The 25,431-nt window shown below is 46.9% G+C and overlaps 1 protein-coding gene across 1 annotated transcript in view; it reads right to left on the bottom strand.

Annotated features, from left to right (window-relative positions):
• LOC123759977 (sodium/calcium exchanger Calx) overlaps window positions 1-18,550 on the bottom strand; it is a 58,011-nt gene extending 39,461 nt beyond the window's left edge. The window contains 6 exon segments of the mRNA XM_069325341.1: window positions 2,603-2,671; window positions 15,193-15,421; window positions 16,323-16,453; window positions 16,456-16,594; window positions 17,098-17,266; window positions 18,396-18,550. Of these exon segments, the coding sequence (XP_069181442.1) occupies window positions 2,603-2,671; window positions 15,193-15,421; window positions 16,323-16,453; window positions 16,456-16,594; window positions 17,098-17,266; window positions 18,396-18,505 (847 nt within the window). The 5' untranslated portion in view covers window positions 18,506-18,550.
• Window positions 18,551-25,431: the final 6,881 nt, after the last annotated feature.

The following is a 25,431-nucleotide window of genomic DNA, read 5'->3' as shown; positions in this document are numbered from 1 at the left end:
AACTGCAATATTGTATATACAAGTTTAATAAGGTCTTACACCATTAGGTTATAATATGAAAGAGAATATGAGTGTCATATTTGATAAATTACTTCTTTAAAATGAAGGAAGTTTGATATTGACTACGTCATGATTCATAGGCTAACAATACATTTTCTCAATTTTTTTATAACATTCTTATAGTTCAAATACTTAAAAAGTTTTATGTTTGAAATGCAAAATTACTTTAGAAAGCTGTAAGTAATTATCAAAAGAAGGTTCCAAGCCAGGGAGACTCTGTAACACCATCAAAGTTCCAGGAAATTCAAAAGGAACTAAATACCACTAAGGATGCCAATACGAGAACAAAAGCACAACAAGACGAGCGATATCAAAAGTATCGAATTCACAAAGGATTCTATCGAGGGGCAAATGACCGCGAGTGACAATCGGGAAGCAAGACACATGAACATTCTGAAAATCAGAACATTCAACAAGGAGATGCACAACTGTAAGAGGGACAATGTATTTCGGACAAGGAGCAGGGCGGTGCTCCATTAAGTACCCCTGAGTTAAACATATATGGTCAATACTTACCTTGCCAGAGCCATTTTCCACTGCCGGTTACGGTGGTAGGAGGAAGGCCATGGGGGACATGCTATCCTTAAGAGCATGCAGTTTGTTACCAATAACAGAAGATCAATAATCCTAACAATGGGTACAGATCGAGGAATGAATTACTGGGTAGAAATAAGGAACGCCTTTTTTGGGAAACAGGGCAAGTGCGGATAGCCTCCTTAGCGGCAGTGTCTGCATGTTTCATTTAAGGAAGTACTGTACCAATATGACTGGAAGCCCACCAAAACTCAATTTGTTTAAATCAGCTGGAGATTACAAACAGTCAATATTCGATTTCAACTACCACAGGATATATAGGATTAAATGACTACAGCCATGAGAACACTACAAGAGTCAACCACAATGACAAAGGAGCGCTGACGATGGAAAAGCAATTGACGAAGGACAAACGTCATACATACAATTCAGCTGTGAAGATCGCTAGCCTCCGGAGGTAAGTGGCACGTATACATTTGGTCTTGAAAAACAACTGAGTAACAAATATCATCAACAGATTTAGACCCATCTGTGAAGAGAGAGCAACAGAATGTGAGTGCAAAGAAAAATATTAAAGGAAAAGGCATTTCAGAACAACAGGAGGGGGTTCCCATTCAGCTTGATGGGATGGGGCAAAGACATCAAAGACATCATTGGGATTCTATAAACACATTTCATTTGATTCAAGCATTAAGAAAGCTACACAGATTAAAGGTCTATATCTAGTCCCATCTAACTTGAATCAATCTTCTCCACATGTAAGATACTGTAGTCTGTGGGCTCAAACAGGCTCTCTCTGTTGTAGACCATAAATAACCACTAACCAACCAACTTTTCACATGCAGTATTGTAGCCTACATGATAGGGAAAACAAATGTACATCAATATTGAAACAAATTTTGTACCTCAAGTAATGGGATATCATAATGGTACTCTTCAAGATACATAATTATTAGAAAAACAATCACTACATGCTATACAGCACAACACATTGATTGGTAAATAATTTCTCTAACATCATAACATATACATATACGTATGTAGAAATGTGATTATAAATCTATATAAAAGTGTTTTGTGTTTCACTGTTAGAGGTTGGAAGTCAGAGAGGTGGGGGAAGGAGGGAGGAGAGAGGTGTTGTGAATGTGTGGCTGATCTACAAACAAGTCTGATCTTCCATTGTCTTGAGATATGAGGTTATAATCAGAGAAACTTTTTGTCACTCCCTTATTGCTGGAGCCGACAGTGGTTTCCTCAACATGCCAACAAGACCCTTAAACAGTTGACCTAATTCCTGGATAGGGAAGAGAACTATCAGGGGAAATCACCAAGCCATTACAACTATACTGTATAGCACTGAAAGGGGGGTCAGGATAAGAATTGGGGGGGGGAAATAATAATTTCCCAAAAGTAGGGACTGCCTTGATTGGACCAAGATGATTGAAGCATTACTTGCCACCTCATTAGCTTGCTTGTTGCCATGCTCATTAACAAGAGCTGGACATCAGCAAAAACATATGATGGCCACACTTCTAACTATTCATAATTTATTGAACAAAGGACTGTATCAAGAGATAATTCCAAGGATTTTGAGTACACCCTTGGAATGTAATCATCAACAATTATGAACACCAAAATTTTGCCAGTATAAAAATCATTGTGAGGCATTAAAATATATACTGTATATGATAGACTATTAAAATAACAAATGCATGCATTTCACTAATAATCCAAGATAAATTCATGGTAAAACAATAAATCAGGCCACTCTTGTTAATTAAAAAAAAATCGGACGTGTTTTAGTATGCCTTTCCAGCTAATGATAATATAAATAATTCACTAACACATTAGTTGCACTCGTATCAGTCGTTGGTATGGTGGGGAAGGGGGTGTAGGATCACATGATGCTAATTTTAATACAACGCATCTCGCTAACAGCACTAAGTTAACTATTGGGCAACTGGTATCACGCGAGATTAGCGGGGGTGTGCAAGCCAGAATAACTTACCGGTGACCCTGCGGGGGGCTCTTATGCCCAGACACACCAAACAACTCTCCCATGGCCCCTCTTCCTCAGCTGCCAAAACAAAGACAAACTGTTCACTGTAATGATCTCTAAATAATTTATAGTGTGCTCTGGCCGGGGTCTATGACGAAGTAACAGAGCTACCATGATGTTGTGACTGAGTAAGTGGTTGTCAATGTACAGTGTACTGTACTGAATTTACTACTCAAGGTTACACTTTAGTGATTATTTTTGTTACAATTTACCTGTAGATTTTTGCCATAAAGCCGTGTTCAGAAGGATTTTCTGTTATGGCTGATTATCAGGCAATGTAGTAAAGTTAAAATAGCACCAGAGGCTCACATAAATAGAGTATTATCTTTTACATATGGTAAACTGGTAAACATAAGAATAACATTTAGAAACCTTGGGAAGGAAGCCTTCAGAGCATTTTAGATGACTTATGTGAGGCCCATTCTGGAACATGCCGCTCCACTGTGGAACTTCCACCAAGAGAAATGTAAACCCAATCTTGAAAAACTCCAGAGCTATTCAATGAGGCTCTCCTCCTGTAACTACACTTGGGTAATTACACATTTAGGAGTGTATACGTAAGGAAGAGCGATGGGAAATGTTTTGCCAGGATAAACATTACCATATATTATCATATACGATTTGATAATGGTCCAGGACAGACCAAATCATTGTCATCTCTTCATCTTCTGGTGTGTGGCTTGGTCATCATATCTTCAGCCACGTTAGTATGACTCATCGTCAGCATATCAGCAGTGTTATCAACTGGCAGCTGACAAATATTGTTCATGTATCATATGGTGTGTACTTGTGTAAGTTGGTTAACTGCTGGGGAACTCGAGTGAATATCTTGCCTCAGGCTTGTGTATCTTAGTGGGAACGGGGCTCAAAGTGATCACAACTAGCAAACAAATATTAATTTGCTGGGATATGACGATTTTAGGGTTGGCCCCATTGACTATATTACTCTGTTATGTTCCAAACAAAATGTCATGAGAAAGAGTTCAGTTGCTCTTCTAATCTATACCCTGTATTTCCGTTCTGTTATTATGTAAATAAACTACTGTACTATTGCTACAACTACTGACTTCATATTGTAAAATCTACGCCTGTCATCCTTAAGTGTCGCCTTTTTTTGCATTAATTTGTTATTTTCTCCTCACACCTTTGTAAATACATTTTGTCTATTCATTTTATGTTTTTGTTAGAAACGCTTTGCGTAATAGTGGCTTCATAGATTGTGCAACTCCTGTCCCTACAATTTGTACATTACTCCTTTGTTCTTTGTACACACACATTCTTTTGAATAAAATTGTATTGTATTGTATTATACTTAGCCGTAGTTCCGTAGCCTTAGAGTCTATGGTACTCGCCCATCGCATTTTACTTACACGTGTTGGCGAAGAGCACCTTGCCACATTCGCCATCATATAAATCTTCGCTACAGTCGCTACACCTACACCCTACACCTACACTTTAAACCCAAAGTGCATTGTGGGGTGTTGTGGGGTGTAGAGTGTTGTGGGGAGTAGAGTGTTGTGGGGTGTAGGGTGTTGTGGGAGTTGTAGGATGTTGAGGGATACAGTGTGTTGGGATATGACGACAGGATAGGCGCTGGAATATGAGGGCGGGGGATAGGAACGGTGCTTAGGTATTTAGTCTTAGACCATTAGGAATCGGACGCCGACCCTGCAAGATGCGAGTCATCGCTGTGTCATCCAGTTCAAGTGGTTTCATTTGACTAATATCCCTGCCAGTGTCATCGGCGTCCAGGGGGGCATCTAGCTAGACCTTACCTACTGCAGACAAATAACATTAGCAAGAGACGAGCACGACACTGCAATAAATGACAACGGCTCCATTCTACATATTTCCCAAAGCTCTCTAAGGCTTCCCGCGCCATACCAGAAATACAAAAGAAAATGGTAATGGTGAGACCGAGACAGTGATCCACTGGCAGGCGGCTGATGGCCGCTAATGGGATTAGAGACCAGTGCGCCCGTACACCTTCCACCACCACAACCATCACAAGCACAATGTTCTAAGAGATAACCCGTCCTAATGAAGTTCAGAGAACGTAACGGTGAAAACGCTGCCGACCAATGAGGGACGGAGCCAGGTGGCGCCACGAAGGGGGAGCCAGGTGGCGCCACGAAGGGGAAGCCAGGTGGTGAGAGGTGTAGATGACAATGCAGTAGTGGTGAGAGCAGCCCACTAGCAGCAACAGTTACCGCCGGCTTGGGAGTGTATTCCTCCCTCTCCTCGCGCTCATACACTATGCTGCCGGAGGAGATGGAGTGCCCTTGTGTGGGGGTGTTGATGGGTGTTGTGTGGGGGTGTTGATGGGTGTTGTGTGGGCGTGTTGAGGGGTGTTGTGTGGGGGTGTTGATGGGTGTTGTGTGGGGGTGTTGATGGGTGTTGTGTGGGGGTGTTGATGGGTGTTGTGTGGGCGTGTTGAGGGGTGTTGTGTGGGGGTGTTGATGGGTGTTGTGTGGGGGTGTTGATGGGTGTTGTGTGGGCGTGTTGAGGGATGTTGTGTGGGGGTGTTGATGGGTGTTGTGTGGGGGTGTTGATGGGTGTTGTGTGGAGGGCGTTGTGAGGTGTAGGGTATATAAGGTCAGTAAATGAGCACTCTCGTATTCAACACATGGCAGTATGAACAGTCACGTGTGCGAGAAGAAAGGTTTATTAAAGAACAGTTACACACAAACTTACACAGATGAGAGCAGGTTAACCAACAAACACACAGTAACTACCGTACACTACAGTGATTACAGACAGAAAGTGGAACGAGGTGACTGTAGACGGACATGATATATGCACCAGGTGACTGATCGACGAAATAATGTTGTTTACAGAGTTCACAGCTATTGCAGAATTTTGTTTTATTAAAGTAGACGGTTGAATATGCAACATTAAAAACGAATCTACTACTACAAAGAAAACGGGATAAAACATGAACGTATAACTTGAAAAGGAGAGACTGATGGAGATGGTCTGGGACACGAGTCGTGCAGAGGTCAACACACATTACTGTACCACTTTTAACAAGCTGGAACATTATTTACTTACGTGCTATCCTTCCTGCTTTCACACATGAAAGAGTAAATGTTATAATTAATGTTCTATTTATTGTACAGGAGGTTCATGACAAAAATGTTAGCATTTTAGACTCGGCATATGCTGGACGCAAGGCCTACTAGAGTTTATGACACAATACATGAGAGGTGGAACACACGTGTACTGTAGACTAATGCTATACTGCGATGCAACGCAGTAATTTTCCACTATACAAAAGAGGAAGAGCATATATATCAATGTGACTTAAGAAAAGAGTGCAGCCTGTCCCAGCACCACGGGTGCCGTCTGTCCCAGCACCACGGGTGCCGTCTGTCCCAGCACCACGGGTGCCGTCTGTCCCAGCACCACGGGTGCCGTCTGTCCCAGCACCACGGGTGCCGTCTGTCCCAGCACCACGGGTGCCGTCTGTCCCAGCACCACGGGTGCCGTCTGTCCCAGCACCACGGGTGCTGTCTGTCCCAGCACCACGGGTGCCGTCTGTCCCAGCACCACGGGTGCCGTCTGTCCCAGCACCACGGGTGCCGTCTGTCCCAGCACCACGGGTGCCGTCTGTCCCGGCACCACGGGTGCCGTCTGTCCCAGCACCACGGGTGCCGTCTGTCCCAGCACCACGGGTGCCGTCTGTCCCAGCACCACGGGTGCCGTCTGTCCCAGCACCACGGGTGCCGTAGACACACTGTATTGCTTACCAGGCTCCATCTTATAGCCATTAACAATAATACTAATATATTACCAGACATTATTCTTTCACTTTTTATGACACACACATATAAGCAACACTGGCGCCATTATCTCTAGTGGCCTCGTCGAGGCCACTAGAGATAATGGCGTCAATCTAGTGTCATTGGCGAGATAATGGCGTGATTCTCTAGTGACACTAGATTGTCACTAGAGACAATATTCTCTACATTTCTAATGATGTTCTTCATATTTGAGAACTTAGTTGAACATTTAACTCTCCAACAGTTTATTTTTACAGCTTTATATTGGCTGACGCTAAGGTATGCGTCTCGTTTTACGTCTCAACATTCTCAAAGGAAGTTAGTTTGAGCAAGAACACATAACCAAGAGAAATGTGGCGAAGCACGACGTCGCGCGGGGCCAATAGGACTTCTGCAGTTTCCTTACTTCGAATGTTTTTATGATAACGAGAGCACTGTGGTGAATCTTGTGCCTTGGTCTTGAAGATGGTAGAATGTACCCGAGTGTGAGCTGGCTATTAATAGTCGAGACCGATGTCTACTACAACTACTCAGAAGTCTCATCTTGTACTGTTGTTGTTGTTGTAGCTGATGATTATTTTGGCGTTTTTGGTCAGGATAGATGTGGGGAGGTTCCAGTTGTGTGTAGGCATTATACACATTAAACAATCTTAACTATTAACAGCCAGCTGACACTGGTATATTCTACCATCTTCAAGACCAAGACAGACTATCCAGCCGACTTTCCCCAGACATTGCAGGGGGGAGATGGGGGGGGGGGGGCACAGCCCCCGTCTGCCAGGGAGCTCTTTGGCTCCAATTTAAAAGAACAACACTTTACCAGATTAAAATATGTACAAGTGGATTTTACAGTCCCCGAGCGTCTATGGGGAGAAGTGTGCTGTGGCGAGGAGTGCGAGGCACGGTGAGGAGAGAAAATATTGACTTTGTGTAGAAGAACAAGAATAAGGGAGAGGTGATGGAGGTGGGCAAATCACATGGTTTAACACGGGGGTTATGAAGGGTTGTCAGATCACAAAGGATCACACATTTAAGGTCATTTGTGACCGTAGTGTTCAGTTTATACTTTGTGGTGTGTCACGTAATGAATTGTTTCACATTGTCTGGTCTGGACTAGTGGTGCTAAGTGTTTAATTACTGCCTCAGGGTACACCAGTGCATTTATACATATTATGTGATCAGTGAACCTGTTGCATAATAGTCATTACAATGTATATGTTGCTGTCATGTGTTACTGTGCTATCTTTTACAGCAAGTGTCATCTTTGTTGTGTACAGTTTATATATATATATATATATATATATATATATATATATATATATATATATATATATATATATATATATATATATATATATATAATATATTTATGCGTTAACATATTATTAACGCCGAGCAGTGCATGCGTTTCGCTTGACAGAAGTGCTATCAGTATACCAACTGTATACCAGCCGAATACCCCTTGAATGTAAGTGTTAATTTACTTTATTAAATTAGTATTAAGCTATGCACGCTTTGAATCAAACCCTTTTTCCTCCTACTACTCTCACCACTTGTTATACGACTACTTTATTTCTTTTTTTAAAGATTCTTGACACTATCTCAAAGGTAGAGGTGATTCACAGCCTTGCACCATCCATAAATATTGGTGTATAACCCACTTGCATTCTCAGCTCTCTAGCGAAGTTCTGTTGGGGGCAGGATGACGCAAGATTACGATATCATAGTGGAAGATATCACTACCTAGTGTTATTATCTCGGCCACTCGTCGCCTCCTTTGATAACTGAACGTGGACTATTACAGTGCAAGGAGCAATTGCAGATCCTCTGTGAGAACCCAGACATTATAGTCCTTGACGGCTCCAACTTGACCTAGGCTTCCTCCCCGGGAGCCTCGTCCACGTGGGGCGGCAGCAGTGAATGGCGGCGGGAGTTGTGGTGTGAGTAGCGGGGCGGGCGGCGACCCGGACACACGCCACGCCATCTATTCTGTATTGTATCTGCCAGCTACACTGACACCCAGACCACCGTGACCTACCCAGGGAATACTGTGTGTTGACCTAGTTCACCTAGTTGTGTTTGCGGGGGGTCGAGCTTTGCTCTTTCCGCCCGCCTCTCAACTGCCAATTCAACTGTTTACTAACGACTTTTTTTTCCCCACACCACACACACACCACACACACACACACACACACACACACACACCACACACACACACACACACACACACACACACACACACACACACACCAGGAAGCAGCCCGTGACAGCTGACTAACTCCCAGGTACCTATTTACTGCTAGGTAACAGGGGCATTCAGGGTGAAAGAAACTCTGCCCAATGTGTTGAGCTTGGCGTGTTTCTTGAGAGGGCGCGGAGCGTGGCCCCGCTAGTTACACCGTGCTCCTTGCCTATTATAATCATTGTTGCAATTGATTACACTAGTCCACTATACTGCATTACACAGCGCTGCTCTGCACTATACAGTCTGGAAAAAAAGTGTTCTGAAACATGTCGAGCACCGCAATAATAATGAACTTAAATATTAATATATTTTAGAGCACTGAATTACTTAATGTACGGGCAGCTGGGTGAGGGGGGGCTGGGTGAGGGGGGGGGCTGGATGAAGGGGGGCTGGATGAGGGGGGGGCTGGATGAGGGGGCTGGGTGAGGGGGCTGGATGAGGGGGCTGGATGAGGGGGGGCTGAGTGAGGGGGCTGGATGAGGGGGGGCTGGATGAGGGGGGGCTGAGTGAGGGGGCTGGATGAGGGAGGCAGAGTGATGGGGACCGGGTGAGAGAGAGAGAGAGAGAGAGAGAGAGAGAGAGAGAGAGAGATGAGAGAGAGAGAGAGAGAGAGAGAGAGAGAGGAGAGAGAGGAGAGAGAGAGAGAGAGAGAGAGACGGGTCATGACAGGTCGTGAGGGAGTGAGGAGAGGAGTGATATTCCACAGAGGTGCAGAAAAGGAACATCCCACAAAAAGAGCGTTGAACACTCCCACACTGAGACACCCTCGTGAATACGTGTCCTCGTTTAAGGACACGGTCTTGGACACGCACTTGTACATGTCTATGGACACGCCCATAGCCATACCTGGCTGGAGTTCCGGGCGTTGTTCTACTTCTGGAAGTATTCTTCTAATCACAAGTCTACTGACGTGTGAGAGCTTGATATAACAGGCTGTTGCTTGGAGCGGCCCGCAGGCCCACATATCCACCACATGAAGACGGCTAGCAAGTGTGTATGATAACGTCTGGGTTTGGCCCCCACCAGGAGTCATCCCGGAGGGAAGAGATCTGCCACAAGACAACCTCACAGGGTACACATCCAGGAGGACGTCCACAGCATTGGAATACTTTGAGTGAGTATTGACTTGATGAGACTGCACTCTGATGCCTTCCGTTGTACCAGAGCCTCCACCACTCTTGTCTCTCAAGCTGGGAGTATATCTTATGTGGCGCCTCATGTGGCAGTGTTGCTCTCAGCCCAGGCTCACAGTACACGTGGCAGGGTTCGTGTCCACGTGTTGGCTCAAATTGACGTCACCAAAATACTGCAGTGCTTCTCTACTGAATCATGACGTCTAGAAATGTTCATATTTAAGAGAAAGACGCGGCGAGAACATTTCAAATGTTTAACTGAAGAGCGACGGGAAGAAAGAGGTGGGAGGGGGAAGATGAGCGGTGTGGGCTTGGTGTCCCAGAGTCACCTACACTCACTGGTCGGGGTACCAAGATGGTGAACACGTCGGTACAATAAGATGTAGACACACGAGTCTCGCCACGTCACACCCGGGCCTGAGAAGCGCACACCCAGCGTTCCTGGGGCGGCCAAGCAGCTGCGCAGTGTGGCAAGGGCGGCCAAGCAGCTGCGCAGTGTGGCGAGGGCGGCCAAGCAGCTACACAGCGTAGCGAGCGCGGGGTGAACGTCAGCCATCACTGCCTGGCTACCTAACGGGGCCACAACCCCCAACTTTGTATTCAAACATTAACAAATGTTTCGTTAATATCAAAACGCAGCCCTCCTCCCCCCCCCAAATGCGTGCGTGCTTCATGCACTTTCATCCCCCGGCAGCCTCCAAGCAGCGATAAGGTATATCCGGCGAGACGTGACCACCGCTGGTCTGACCACCAGGACAATGTTACTGGTCATCGCAAACATTCAAACCATAAACTTTTCCGCAGCAGCTCATAATATATGCACAGGTTGTGAATTAAACCTTTGGTTATCGTGCCACAGAGAGGTCTGGTGGATATCGTGCCACAGAGAGGTCTGGTGGATATCGTGCCACACAGAGGTCTGGTGGATATCGTGCCACACAGAGGTCTGGTGGATATCGTGCCACAGAGAGGTCTGGTGGTTATCGTGCCACAGAGAGGTCTGGTGGATATCGTGCCACAAAGAGGTCTGGTGGATATCGTGCCACAGATGAAGGCTGGTTGTATATCATACACACATGGTGCCAGGGCTACGATGTGTTTGATGTCATAGTTAAGTGAATTGTAGCATAGCTTATTATACATGGTACCGTAGATATTATACATAAGGTGCTATAGATATGTATAAAGGTGCTACAGATATGATGTGTGCCATACTATGATACATATTGGGCATAGATATGATATATATGGTGCAATAGCTTTCATATACAAGGAACCATGCCTACGATACATATGGTGACATAACCAGATACATATGATGACATAGCCATGATACATATGGCACTATAGCTTCATGCAACTAGGCTAGCGTTGCCAGCAATGGAAGGCCCTAGTTGCCACTCCAGCAGGCGTGAAGTTATAGCGTATAATGATTATAGTGTGGTGGGGAGGTGCCATGGTGGTGTGGTGGGCGGCAGGCACTGTGCCATAGTGGGAGGCAGGCACTGTGTCATAGTGGGAGGCAGGCACTGTGCCATGGTGGGAGGCAGGCACTGTGCCATGGTGCCATGGTGGTGTGGTGGTAGGCAGGCACTGTGCCATAGTGGGAGGCAGGCACTGTGCCATGGTGGGAGGCAGGCACTGTGCTATGGTGCCATGGTGGTGTGGTAGGCAGGCACTGTGTCATGGTGTGTGGGAGGCAGGCACTGTGCCATGGTGCCATGGTGGTGTGGTGGGAGACAGGCACTGTGCCATGGTGTGGTGGGAGGCAGGCACTGTGCCATGGTGCTATGGTGGGAGGCAGGCACTGCGCCATGGTGCTATGGTGGGAGGCAGGCACTGTGCCATGGTGGTGTGGTGGGAGACAGGCACTGTGCCATGGTGGTGTGGTGGGAGACAGGCACTGTGCCATGGTGGTGTGGTGGGAGACAGGCACTGTGCCATGGTGGTGTGGTGGGAGACAGGCACTGTGCCATGGTGCCATGGTGGGAGGCAGGCACTGTGCCACGGTGGTGTGGTGGGAGACAGGCACTGTGCCATGGTGGGAGGCAGGCACTGTGCCATGGTGGGGGAGGGGGCAGGCACTGTGCCCTGAGCGCGGGCCACAGGCAGCTGGAGACGGTAGGCCTACCTGCCAAATATTTCCTGTGTGCTGGGGTTACAAAAGAAACCAATGATAAGACCTATACATGAATAATACACGAAATCAAATCATACACCAATATACATACTCACACTGTTCTGTTACTGGCTTCTCCTCTGATATCTTCAACACGTACACACAATACTCGGACACAGTTCACCTCACAAAATGTGATTCCTACTGAACTCAAGTTATATTGAATTCAACAGATATACTAATGTATAAATCTACAATACATATGTATGATCATGCATATAATTAAAGTACTTATTTACATATACTACAAATAGTACAAAGTTAATTAGTTGTTAATATGAGCATGCAGGCATCTTAGCAACAATAGTTCACAACAATACTGTACATAAGGGTTACATCCCCATGCTGTTATACTCTCAGCTATAGAGGTCTTGCATGTGACGTCACAGGTCACGTGGCCACCGCCCGGGAAGAGGTCACGTGACGTCACAGGTCACGTGGTCACTGCCGGCAAGAGGTCACTGCATGACAACTGTTACCAGCAAGGTCAAGGGAGAGTACACGACTGAGGCAGTGATTAAAAGGCACATATATCTGGGGGGGAGGAGTGGTGGTGTCACTGTAACCCCCCATACAAGACCTCTATATAACAATGTTAAAGAGGGGTGAGAGCTGCCTTTGGCACCGTGCCACGCCAAACCTACATCGCTAACAATAGGCCTATCATACATTTCTCATAAACCCGTTTCGTGGTCTGAGGGATTATACAACACAATTATTCAAAGGCAATCAAGATACATTTAGATACAGTGATCAGTTTCGTAGAACTTGTGAGAGATTGTCAAGACGGGATGACTCCTGTCAAGCAGGACGGTGAGCCTCGCGCGCACACACACCACACACACACACACACACACACACACACACACACACACACACACACACACACACACACACACACACACACACAAACCGGGACCAAAGAGCCAAAGCTCAACCCCCGCAAGCACAAATAGGTGAGTACACACACACACACACACACACACACACACACACACACACACACACACACACACACACACACACACACAACACAACCCACACGTCACAAGAGAGTGGCGACGTTTCGCTCCGCCCCGCGCCAAGTTTATCAAACATTTACGAAATGTGTACATCTTCCAACAACATGGCGGCTTTACATTTATTAAACAGCTTATTAGCTCTTAAAAGCACTGCAAAGCTCGTAAACTGTTCGTAAAAAAAGTCGTCATGATTATTGAAAGATGGATTGGTTTCTTAAGTGGTTTGGTAAATGTTGGACAACTCCTGCTCCAGGCCTCTGAGACGTCACCTTCACTGTGTGAAGCTTTATCACACATTATACTTCTATAATGTGTGCGGCGTGTAGACCTGGTACAGAGTCCTGTGGAAGGTCCTGTAGAGGGTCCTGTAGAGGCCCCAGTGAGAGGTTATCATTACTGACACTCACATACGCACAATTAAGTCCGGGTTAACAAGGCTGTCCACAGGAATTGGTCATTAGGTCGCCCACCGTACCCCGACATACACACATTTTACCCAGCTGTATTATACACATTGTATTTTATCATATATACATTAATATATAATACAGTTATGTTTTTCGTTATGCCTGAAGTAGGGCAGATTAGTGGTCTTCGTTCTGTTGACAATTTCTCTTTGCAGTTGGAATGTGGAGTATTTAGCGGCGCATGATAAAAATAGTGAGAATAGTAGTATTTAATAACAAATCAAACGTAATCAGTTGAGTCACGTGTCAAGTATTATTTTACTCGTAAGCAGAGACACAGCTGCTGTGTTAACACGCATTTGATCAATGTCTTCAGGATGGGATTACATCTGCGATACCTTCCCGAATCGGGTTCGAATACCACCAGAAAACCGCCAGCAGCTCGTTATAATAACGACCAAATACTCGTTAATCCGGCCGCTTATCCTCTTGTTTATGAAAGAAAAACACTATAACACAGTTTCAAGTGATTACGTTCGAACAGTTCTCGAACAGAGCTTCGCTGAACACCTGTGTGAATCTCGCCTTATAAATGTCTCACCCAAGTACTACAAGTCCAAAATAATTTCCAAACAGAACCTAAACACCTAACCTAATTTAGACCTAACTATATACCAAATTCGAATACATAATATTTGTGAAAATACCAATTGTGAACACTTAAAATTTATGACTGCGTGTGTATGGCGGGGGCGAGGCGGCGCGCCTGAGGACGGGTCGAGCTCCTGGCCGTCTCCACTCTCAATGGTCCCACTGGTCACAGCCTTCAGGATGAGGGCGACCTCACGCCTCAACACCATCACACCGTAACAAAGTATAACAGAAGAAGCTCGACCATTTATACCCTAAAGAACCTATAATCATAACCTTCAACAATATCTAAACCATCCTGAAATATCATCCACACAAACCCCACACACCCACACACACTCGAGGATAACTACTGGTGGTTGTCACACAACCCCACACTGGAGGATAACTACTGGTGGTTGTCACACAACCCCACACTGGAGGATAACTACTGGTGGTTCACACAACCCCACACTGGAGGATAACTACTGGTGGTTCACACAACCCCACACTGGAGGATAACTACTGGTGGTTCACACAACCCACACTGGAGGATAACTACTGGTGGTTCACACAACCCCACACTGGAGGATAACTACTGGTGGTTCACACAACCCCACACTGGAGGATAACTACTGGTGGTTCACACAACCCCACACTGGAGGATAACTACTGGTGGTTCACACAACCCCACACTGGAGGATAACTACTGGTGGTTCACACAACCCCCACACTGGAGGGATAACTACCCATAGTTGTTACAGAAAGATAATTTTAGTGTGCCATGCGTGTTATTATAAAGAGGGCTCCACACGCTGGCCGAGGAGGGTGGATGGAGGCTTGCAGGGCGGGGAGAAGTTACGACGTCGTGGAGATCTTGTTACACCGCGTGAGTGAGGAGTGTAATGGGCGGGGTGGAGGCGGGAGGGGCTTTACACAAGTGATAACCAGCGTGTGGGGGGGTATGGCTGAGGCAGAAGAACAGCAGCGGCAGCTTAATTCACAGAAGAAGTAGCAGCAGTAGCCAGAAGACTCGCGCAAACCCCCAGAGCACCGCCACCACTACTCCACGTCCAGCGCACTACGGACGCTCACAAGAACTGCAACACAACGGGGAGAAAAAATGGAACGCGTCACTTACTCTCACCTGGCTGAAAACTGCCAAGCTCGATTTGTTTACTGGTGTCGGTCTTGTTGGGGACGCCGCACAGGTTCTTCTCGGCGAGCCAGGCCAGCACCACCAGCGACGGGAAGAGCAGCAGCGTCACCACCGCCTCCCACACCTCCACCTCGTTCTCAGACACCGCCACCAGGATCAGCAGCAGCCACAGGTATGCCACCACCGAGAACACCGCCGTCACTGCAAACACCTGTTGCCAGCAAAGGTGGCCGATTAATACATATTAGTAGTAGTAGGCATCCATCAGTCTCAGGAGACTATGGAGTTGCGCTCTGGTTGTCGGTCTGGAGTGGCCTCTCCAGGGCGCTATACATATATGGCGCGAATAAGACAGGAAAGGGGGAACATTAAGCGCGTGTTCAAGCAACAAACGTAAAAAAATGCTGGACAAAATAAATGAATGCCGAGGCACACACACACAAAGGCCCAACTTCACTTTGTACTCGTGTTCCACTATGTTTAATAAAATATAAATATGCATAAATCACTCCATAATAAAGCGAGCGCTTATTTCATTATTATTATTTAATAGCTCCATCCATTAAGGTTAGCTCTAAGTTTTCATTCTGAACTATGGCAAGAAAGAGCTAAACTACAGCCTCGGGCTGATGACGGCGATGCTGCCAGTAGCTCCCCAAAGCTGCCACAGGAAGAAACGTTGACACGAGGCTCGAAAGACTGGGGAAAGAGGAAGGTTTACAAGGGGAAATACCAGAAAATCATAGAATTTACATAGAGCACCGTGAGCGTGATCTTCGGGGGAGGGGGGAATATAATGCAAAGCAAAACAGATTGTGGAAGCAGGAAATGTGCGGAGGTTGAGACCAGACTGATGCTGTATCTTAGAGACTAATGAATAAAGACCACCATCAGCAATACGCATATAATGTCATGTGTGTGGGGTTGGCACAGCTGAAATAAATACTTAAGATCCCATGAGGCAGAGATAGAGTTTCGAAACGGTTTATAGTTCAAAGGAAAGGAGAATGTAGGATGGTAGAGTGAGAGTGATCACACCCACCCACCACCCAGCTGGCTGGGCCTGGCCAGTAACTCTGCAAACATTAAAAGAACTTACTGAAGACTCGTACCTTAATGTCCCTGATCCTCCTGATCTCGCCGCTGGGGATGGCCATGATGCACACCGCTATGATCACAAACAGGTTGAAGGCGGCCGAGCCCACGATGGTGCCTGGCCCGAGTTCCCCGCTATTAAAATTTTGCCGATCACCTCAATGATGGAGAGCAGAATCTCGGGCGCTGACGAACCCAGGGCCATTAGTGTCAAGTTGGCCACTGCGTCGCTCCAGATCCGCACCTCTATCACCTCCGGCTCGTCCTCCTTGTCCGATGTCAGATACACCTGCAGGAGGAAGGAGGCTGCCTTAGTCGTGCTGGTATGATTACCTCAAGGTAAGGTTAGGTAGTGGAGGAACTACAACCGGCAAGGATTCAAGACAGGAGCCACGGATGTCATAAGTGATAAGAGACACGTCGCCTCGCATCCCTTCCTTCTCCTTATCTCAGCCTCTATACTTGACCTTGCTTCCTCCAGGGTCACACACTCACTCCTCACAGTCATGGTCTCCCCGCAGCCCTTCACTACTGCTCTTCCTTACACACACATTTCTTGAGTTCCATCCCTCCTTCCTCACTGTGGACTCACCTGTTGTTATAGACTCAGCTACTGGGAACAAAAAGTGGCAAGTAGCACGGGCTATGGTGAGCCCGTAGTGGACTTACCTGGCACAGGGGCGGGGCTGTAACGCGAGTGTTGGCGCTCACCTTATTTGTGGTCATTTTACGGAGTCTTGTCAAGCCTCATTTCCTAGGCTTGCAAGCTCTCCGTCACCTTCCCTGTCTCACCTTGCGGGTCTTGCTAGTGATCTTCTCGATGGCGCCCATGAAGATGTCAGCAATGATGGCGACGCCCAGGAAGCAGTAGAGGAGGCCGGCCAGGTAGAGGAAGGCGCGCACCTCCTCCGGCCACGTGTACTCCGAGAAGAAGGGCAGCAGGAGGCCCAGGTCCCCGCACCTGCAACACGTCACCACTCAATCGCTAACCAGATAGTCAGTCATTATTTATAACTTTATATAAAGGAAACAAAGAAGAGAGCAACAAATCCACAAGGGCCGTGACGAGTATTCGAACCTGCGTCCGGGAGCATCCCAGACACTGCCTTAATCGACTGAGCTACGACAGGGTAGGCCCTTGTGGATTTGTTCATTTGATGCATCACGTTATTGTGATCTCTGTGTGTGAAGAGAGCAACACTTCGACGTAGTACACTTTGAGTACTGGTAGAGATGCACCATCTCCTCCAGTCTTGTCGGGAAGCGCAAAACTGACCTTTTAGCTTTACAACGTTGTCGAAGATATTCAATTTATTGAGTGAATTTCAACTGGCTGTCTGCAATGACTCCAAGGTATTGAACAGCGGTAACCCACTCAGTTTCATGTCCTTGTGTTGCGAGTCTAATGTCTTGCGTTCTCATTTTAACTGTCACTGCTTTGGTTTTATTGATGTTTATTTTCATTGCTGTGTGTTCCGCTTCCCTGTTGATGATGTCTAGGTATTTTTGTGCGTGGTTTCTGGCGCCTTTACCATTGATGACCACAAAGTCGTCTGCAAAGTTAAGCAGTTTGGCTTTTGGTAACTTGAGCTTTATGACTCGTTCTATGAGACAGTTGAAGAGGAAGGGGCTTAGTATTCCTCACTGCGGAATCCCATTTTCCAACCTTTTTGAGGAGGATGTTTTTCCTTGGAATTTAACTTTAGCTTCTCTGTTAAGCACCTGTGACACAACCTCCATAAACACCAGCCTTCTCTACCTCTTAAATTATATCATTCATTGCACACCAAGGTAGTCTACTCTCATTTTGCTGGTTATCTGCAATCTACACAGTTGTCAGTACTAAATGTTCTCTACACGCAACTATTTATGAATGGAAGGATTGAGAGTGTGCAGAGCAACAACAAGATGAAGTCTGCACTAACGAGATAACGAGATATTTGGATAAACAGCTTACAATTAGAAGTGTAACATAGATCCTCAGAAGATAGAGGGAGAAAAATTAAATACAAAACATGCCAAGCTTCATGAGCGAGAGCCTGAGAAAGCGTAATAATGCCTCACGAGGCCAACTATAAGTGACAACATACCTGTAGCCGCCATAGACCTCGGCTTTGCTGATGTACGATTGGTTATTGATGATATAGGAGTTGCCTGGCCCCAGCTCCACGTCCAGGTCCAGCTCATCTACGGTAGCCATCCTCCAGCCTCCACCTCACTCCTCCTGGGGAACATGACAGCGTTAGTTTATGGGGATTTATGGAGCGTGAAAACTAAACACAAATGGTTGGACACGTTTTGACTGTACTGGCGAGCTGTGCAGGTGTCAGAAGGCCATTAATTTAACACTATTGTATTCGTATACATCGCCGGAGACAACGAGACACATTATGTCTTAACTCCTAACATTTTGACACATACCTGGAGCATGCCTAGAGAGAGTTGACCAAACCACACATTGGAAGATGAGAAGACGACGTTTCGGTCCGTCATGGACCATTATCAAGTCGACTATCGACTTGAAAATGGTCCAGGACGGACCGAAACGTCGTCGTCTCTTCAATTTCTAGTGTGTGGTTTGGTCAACATTCTTCAGCCACGTTATTGTGACTCATCATCTGCATATCCAAAGAGGGTTTCAAGAGTTCTTCTACTCCCCGAGCACGGTCCGAGACCAGGCTCGACTTGTGATAACTTGGTCCAACAGGCTGTTGCTTAGAGCGGCCCACATACCCACTACAGCCTGGTTGGTCCGGCAGTCTTTGCAAGGTCTTGTCTAAGTGCCTCTTGAACAAACAAAATCATTAACTATCTGTAGACCGCTACATAATACCAAGACCTGTACTCTGACTACCATCGCAAGTGTCCGCCTTGCGACCACTTCAAGGCGCCTTGAATTTACTTCACGTCCCCCCCCCCTCCCCCCGTAACTCTCACTACACTGGTAATTGTTTTCTTTAATTGCACAGCCTTGCTCCTCCTGACCTATGTTTACAAGTTGTTGGGGGCTACCCGCCAGGGTCTCCTCGCTTCCGCAAACTGTCTAGGCGTGAGGAGTGGACGGGGGGGGGGGGGGGGGCAGAGGGAAGGGGGGACAGAGGGGAGGGGGGACAGGGGGGGGAGAAAGGGACAGTGGGGAGGGAGACAGAGGGGAGGGGGGGACGGTGGTGATCACGATGATTCATCTCTGGGGTGCAAGACGAGTACACACCGGCGGGTCAGCTCATCTTACAACATAGCCTTGTGGTTTCCTATCTATTTTCCTTTGCCCATACATGTCTTTTGACTTTTGTAGAGACTTAGTCGCTAGTTCGCTACACCACACACACACACACACCACACACACACACACACACACATTATCCCCCCTCCCCCTCCTACTCCGCAAGTAATTTTTGGTCAATGTTTTGTTCGCTTTGTGTGATGATGATGATGGTCGAGACTTGAATGAGGTGCCGCAAGGTTAGTTCTTCACTAACAGTGGAGGGGGGGGGGAGGTGTGGAGGGGAGGGAGGGAGACGGGTAGGGGAACACGGTAAGTTGAAATATGGCATGGAAGGGAGAGGGAAAGTGGTGGAGAATGAAAACGTAACAGGACGAAAGGGGGAGGAGTGGAACAGAGGAGGGTAATGAGTGTATCTAACAAAGAACAACACACGTGTTACTGATGGACCCGAGAGTGGCAGGTGTGGAGTGGCAGGTGTGGAGGGGAGGAAACACGTGCTTCCCACCACTTGGTGTCACTCTACCCCTTCCCTCCCCTCACAACACGCTTCCTTCTTCCTTCCTCTCACTATCCTAATGCCTCTTTCCTCTCCCTCACCTTCCTCTCTCTCTCTCTCCCCTTCTCTCTCTCTTAGGGTTCTTCTTCATAAGCATTAATATTTATTCATACACTCCACAAGCCAACAAATAATTACCCCACATGTTCTTAACCTGGGAAAATAATTAGTTTTAAAGTCGTGTATTGTACTGAGTGTTGGTCACTGTAACATTATGTTACAGGACTGTGACCGCCTTGTTACCCACAACCTTCGCCACTTGACAGGATTTCTCGAATATCTATTTGTAACGTGAACATGACGCGAGCTCGGGTCAGGGGGAGTGACGAATAATGGCCGAGTGAATAATAACCTTGAGAGTGGAACAGAGAGAGAGAAAGTGGTGTGTGTGGTATAAATGCACTCTTCCGGTTATCCGGAACTGGACCATTGGGGGACCTTGCCAACACCGGCCTTGTACATAACAGTAAAGACAGCGACGCAACTCTTGAAGACACACTGCTGTCATCAGAGGTCCAGCCGAGGCGGGGTTAGGCTCGAGATGTATCGCCTTACACTCTGCCTACTCCAGAAATTGAAGGATAGGTAGTGGGACACTGCCCAAGGGAGTGTGCATACTCAATGTCAGTGGAACTTAGCTTGCTTTCAAAAAATTTTGCAGTCACTGCTGTCGTAGATGGTAAGACGTGTGCCTTAATACCGCAGGTTTATTGACTGCCTTGTTCGTGAAGTTCTCCAGGTGGCCATTGTGGTCATCACTACCTGGTCGTATCTCACTCCTAAGATATTAATTTCATCACGTAACATTAATGATGATACGTTTAAGGCACTTGTCTCTAGAATGTTCAAAAGTGATTGACAGCCGTGTCACTGGGCTGTAGTTGCTGGCTATCACCGTCATTTTGCTAGTATTAGATAGCAAACACCTTGTTTGCTAATTAGTACACACGTTGTCTGTACTAGCTAGCAAACATTGTTTGCTAGTTAGTACGATCGTTTTGAAACACAACACACACACACACACACACACACACACACACACACACACACACACACACACACACACACACACACATACATACATACATACATACACACACACACACACCTGGGACGGGAGCCTTGTGACGTCCTGCCGCGGTCAGACCTTTAAATGTCGCGCGCGTGGAGGTTGGGGAGGGGGGACGCTGATGTCAGGAGGCAGCTGCCCTACACTTGGCCGCCAGCGCGGGAACCTCTCTACCCCTTTTTCTCCACCTTCCTTCCTTCCGTTGCGGTATCCTTATATTTAAAGCGAGTTTAAGCTAGCCGTTTTATTTTCAGTTACAGCTTCAACGTCAGCCATGTGTCTCTTACTCGTTTATTTATTTCTTATTGTTCTTACGAGTTCTCAAGTCCCCTCTCGTAGAACAAGTCTGCCCACATTACATCTTAAACCTGTTCCCGGCTTGCTATACTTTCGTATACATGATCTAGGTATTGTGGGATTGTATAAGCAGTGTGTGTGGGGTCATACCCGTGACCCCAGAATGTGAACCCACTCAGGTGAGGCTTCTGTTGCCCAGCAGAATGAAACCAGTCCTTTTTCAGTGAATAACCTAAGTGTGACCCCAAGGAATGACCCAAGTGTGACCCCAGAGTGAGATTATATATAATGACTCCAGTGTCTGACCTGAAGCTGAAGCAGTAAAAATGTTGGAGAAGCGGTGACCTCTGAAGGTCACCGCATCTCCAGAGGTGACCCTGAGGGTGACCTCCAGGGAACGATGTCGTGGAGTGACCCCCCCCCCCCCAAGACTACCGCAAAACCTCGGGAACAGCTCCCAAATCACCCCAGAAAAGACACCAAATTGCCTCCGAAGTGAGCCAAAACTGACACTTGTAATGTATATTAAAATTCAAAATGCAGGCAATATAGAGAAAAGGGAGAAACATGATATTATAGGGAGAGGGCAGGAAAAGAAGAACAGAAAAGGGAAGAGAAGAGGGGGAACGAGAGAAGGCTCGAGAAAAGGTTAAGTAGCAGCAGCGGGCTGCCTTTGTCCTTAGTGTCATACTCAATTATTGGTCAAATTTTAATGAAGTTCGCCTGAGAATAGTGCGAGGATGGACAGGAGGAGGACACGACGGAGGAAAAACTAGGGAGCTTGAGGTGTGTGTGGAGATGTAATGGTGGTAATATAGTGCCCCAACCCAGCCGCTAAGGTATATTATTATTCACTATTGTTTTAGTGGTTCACTTTCTCGCGTCAGCCGTTGCTAGGCTGGTCCGCCCCGCTCCAGAGGGCGCGCTCATGGTGCTGTGCACTACTTTGTGTATATTCTATACTCGAGCTCTCATATATCATCATCACTAGGGGATCTGTAGTCAAAACAATAATTTCTAGAAGCACTAGCAACAAGACGTCTAATATTATTATAAAATTTTATATTGAAGAATGACTCTAAATTCACTTGAACGCGCACAAAGATGAAAGACTAAAAAAAGCCTAACATACATTCTCTAGAACGACGAAGATTAACAGATGACATGACTGAAGTATATCAATGGCTGAAAGAATATGACAAAAAGAGAATATAAATATAATTTTAGATTTATCCTTTTTTGAAAAAAAACACACGAAACAATGGATATAAACAGATTTAGATACCGGAAATACTCGAGTAAATATTTAGAAACTGGGTTTTTGATTTATGGAACTAATTACCGGATATGATATACGTGGGAATTTATCGATTGTTTCAAGCATAAGTTAGACAAATATGAGACTGAGTTTGGGTAGATATATGTGGGCGCTGACTCGTATGGACCAATGGGCCTTCTGCAGCTGCTAGTTGTGCTTAGCACCTCTGGTTGTAACTTGAGGTTTGCTCTTGACAAATATGAAGGCTTTTCAGACTGATTTCTATTTCTTAGATGGTTCCTATTGTGTTTATATTGACACGAGTGATTGACTTTGTGTTCCGTCTCGGCCCTCTGTGAAGGCTTGTATTCCTATGCTGGGACAACTGCTAGCCATTGAGTATTTCAATACTTGTGAAAAAAGCCTTTCGCTTTCTCTTCTTTGAGGAAGAGGTGATGATTATGGTGAGTGGTGAGAGTGTGGTGGCCGTTATGGTGGTGGTGGAGACGGAGGCAGCAGCAGTAGTAGTAGTGATGGGGTAGTGTGGTGGGCGCGGCATGGCACACCAGTACTAAAACACCCCCGCCGATCAATAGCTCTGCCACGCCCACACCACCACGATACATGACCCAAACCGCCACAAAACACACACACGCCTACACCGCCACAACAACCACCCTCCACCCCACACACTCAGGACAAGCACTCACACACACAGGCCAAGCACACACACACACTCAGGCCAAGGACACACTCACACACACAGGCCAAGCACGCCCTCACACAGGAGAGAAAAGAGAAACCAATGAGGTAGAAAGCACAGTTGGGAGGTGTAGAACGGAGGACATTCGTGTGGACATTCGAAGATGAGTAGATGTTCTTAAGAGAGCAGCGAGATGAGCAACACCGCATCAACCTCAGCCGTCCCCAAGCACACGCATGTCAAGGAACCCACTCTGGCAACACAACCTTCGCTACACTACCGCTAACCCTACCAACAACCCAATTACCAACAACCTCTGAAAAATCACAACCCTCGTTAAGTCTCATCAACCACTGGGACAAATGAGAGAAGCGGGCTACCTCACAGTCACGCGAGCTACGCAGCATTATATGACATCACGTAAACACTAGATTATTGTGCTCATGTCACCAGTCTGTGCCTCGTGAGGCAGGGGGAGAGAGAGAGAGAGAGAGAGAGAGAGAGAGAGAGAGAGAGAGAGAGAGAGAGAGAGAGAGAGAGAGAGAGAGAGAGAGAGAGAGAGAGAGAGAGAGATAGAGAGAGAGACGGGGAGAGAGAGAGAGACGGGGGAGAGAGAGAGAGAATGACAGAAGAAGAGATAGGACGAGAGAGGGAGAGAGAGAAGGACCAAGAAGGGGAGTGAGGACAGAGGGAGATAGAGAGAGAGATAAGGACAGAGACGGAGAGACGCAACACACAATCAACTGTGTGTGCGTGTGTGTGTGTGTGTGCGTGCGTGTGTGTGTGCGTGTGTTGCAGGAAGTGTGAGCCTGGTGCTGGGAGACCTGTTGAGTGTGTACCGGTGACTTGCACCTTTCCCCTCCGCCCTCTCACAGTCATCTTGCAGTGTTGCAGACGTCCCTGCCCATCACTTGTGTACGGAAGGGACGTCTCCTCTGCCTGTGTTTGCATCTTAAAATGTTTCTGGACTTTCAGTTTAGTTAACTTGCAATTCTCTGCGTAGAGTCTTAATACTATTTCTTCAATTGCGAACTTGAACAGTTTATGTTGGAAATACTAGCAGTTACACATAAAAAGCAATGTTCCATTTCGCACAATATGTTTGGCGAGGCGAAAATGACATTGTTTTTTGTTACAGAAAATTGTGCGCGTGGATGGGTTGTGTTCCGCGCTCACAACTTCTGACGGCCGCAGTTTGTTCTGTCACAGTATAGTGGGCGCCACTCCGGGTACACGGACGGCAATTGTTCTGCCAGGGTGAGAGGGAAGGGCGAGAGGGAAGGGTGAGAGGGAAGGGTGAGAGGGAAGGGTGAGAGGGAAGGGTGAGAGGGAAGGGTGAGAGGGAAGGGTGAGAGGGAAGGGTGAGAGGGAAGGGTGAGAGGGAAGGGTGAGAGGGAAGGGCGAGAGGGAAGGGTGAGAGGGAAGGGTGAGAGGGAAGGGCGAGAGGGAAGGGTGAGAGGGAAGGGTGAGAGGGAAGGGTGAGAGGGAAGGGTGAGAGGGGAGGGTGAGAGGGAGGAGTGCATAGAGAGGGCTGAGGGGGGGGGGGTAAAGCTAGAGAGGAAGGAGAGGGAGTGTACGGCACAATACGGAGGTGGGACTAACTGTGGCTGGTATTAGTCAACCTCAATTAGGTGAGTTTACCGAACATGTTAAAGAGAGAGAGAGATAAGCCCAGAGTGTGGAGACCTCCCTCATACCTTCCTAACAATTAAGAGTGTAAGACCAAGGAAGAAAATCCCTAAAATTCTTATTACATCGCAAAAAAAGCAGTTTTCAGCTTCATCTTTAAAGATAATGAAAGATATAAAGGAGCTGTACGACTTCCCACACTAAATATTTCAGGCCAGAGTCAAGATTCATAAACTCGCAGGGACATAACTCCCCCCACAACCACACCCCCCTCCCTTCCTCTCCCCCACCACACCCCCTACCTCTCCCCTACAACACCCCCCTTCCTCCCACTCCGGAACTCCCCCCCCCCCCCGAGCGTCGAAGCAAGTGCTGTCGTCCGCCTTCC

Source organism: Procambarus clarkii, chromosome 16 (assembly GCF_040958095.1).
Source record: "Procambarus clarkii isolate CNS0578487 chromosome 16, FALCON_Pclarkii_2.0, whole genome shotgun sequence".
In the NCBI taxonomy this organism is placed as follows: Eukaryota; Metazoa; Arthropoda; class Malacostraca; order Decapoda; family Cambaridae; genus Procambarus; species Procambarus clarkii.
This window is presented reverse-complemented; position numbering and strand designations above follow the sequence as displayed.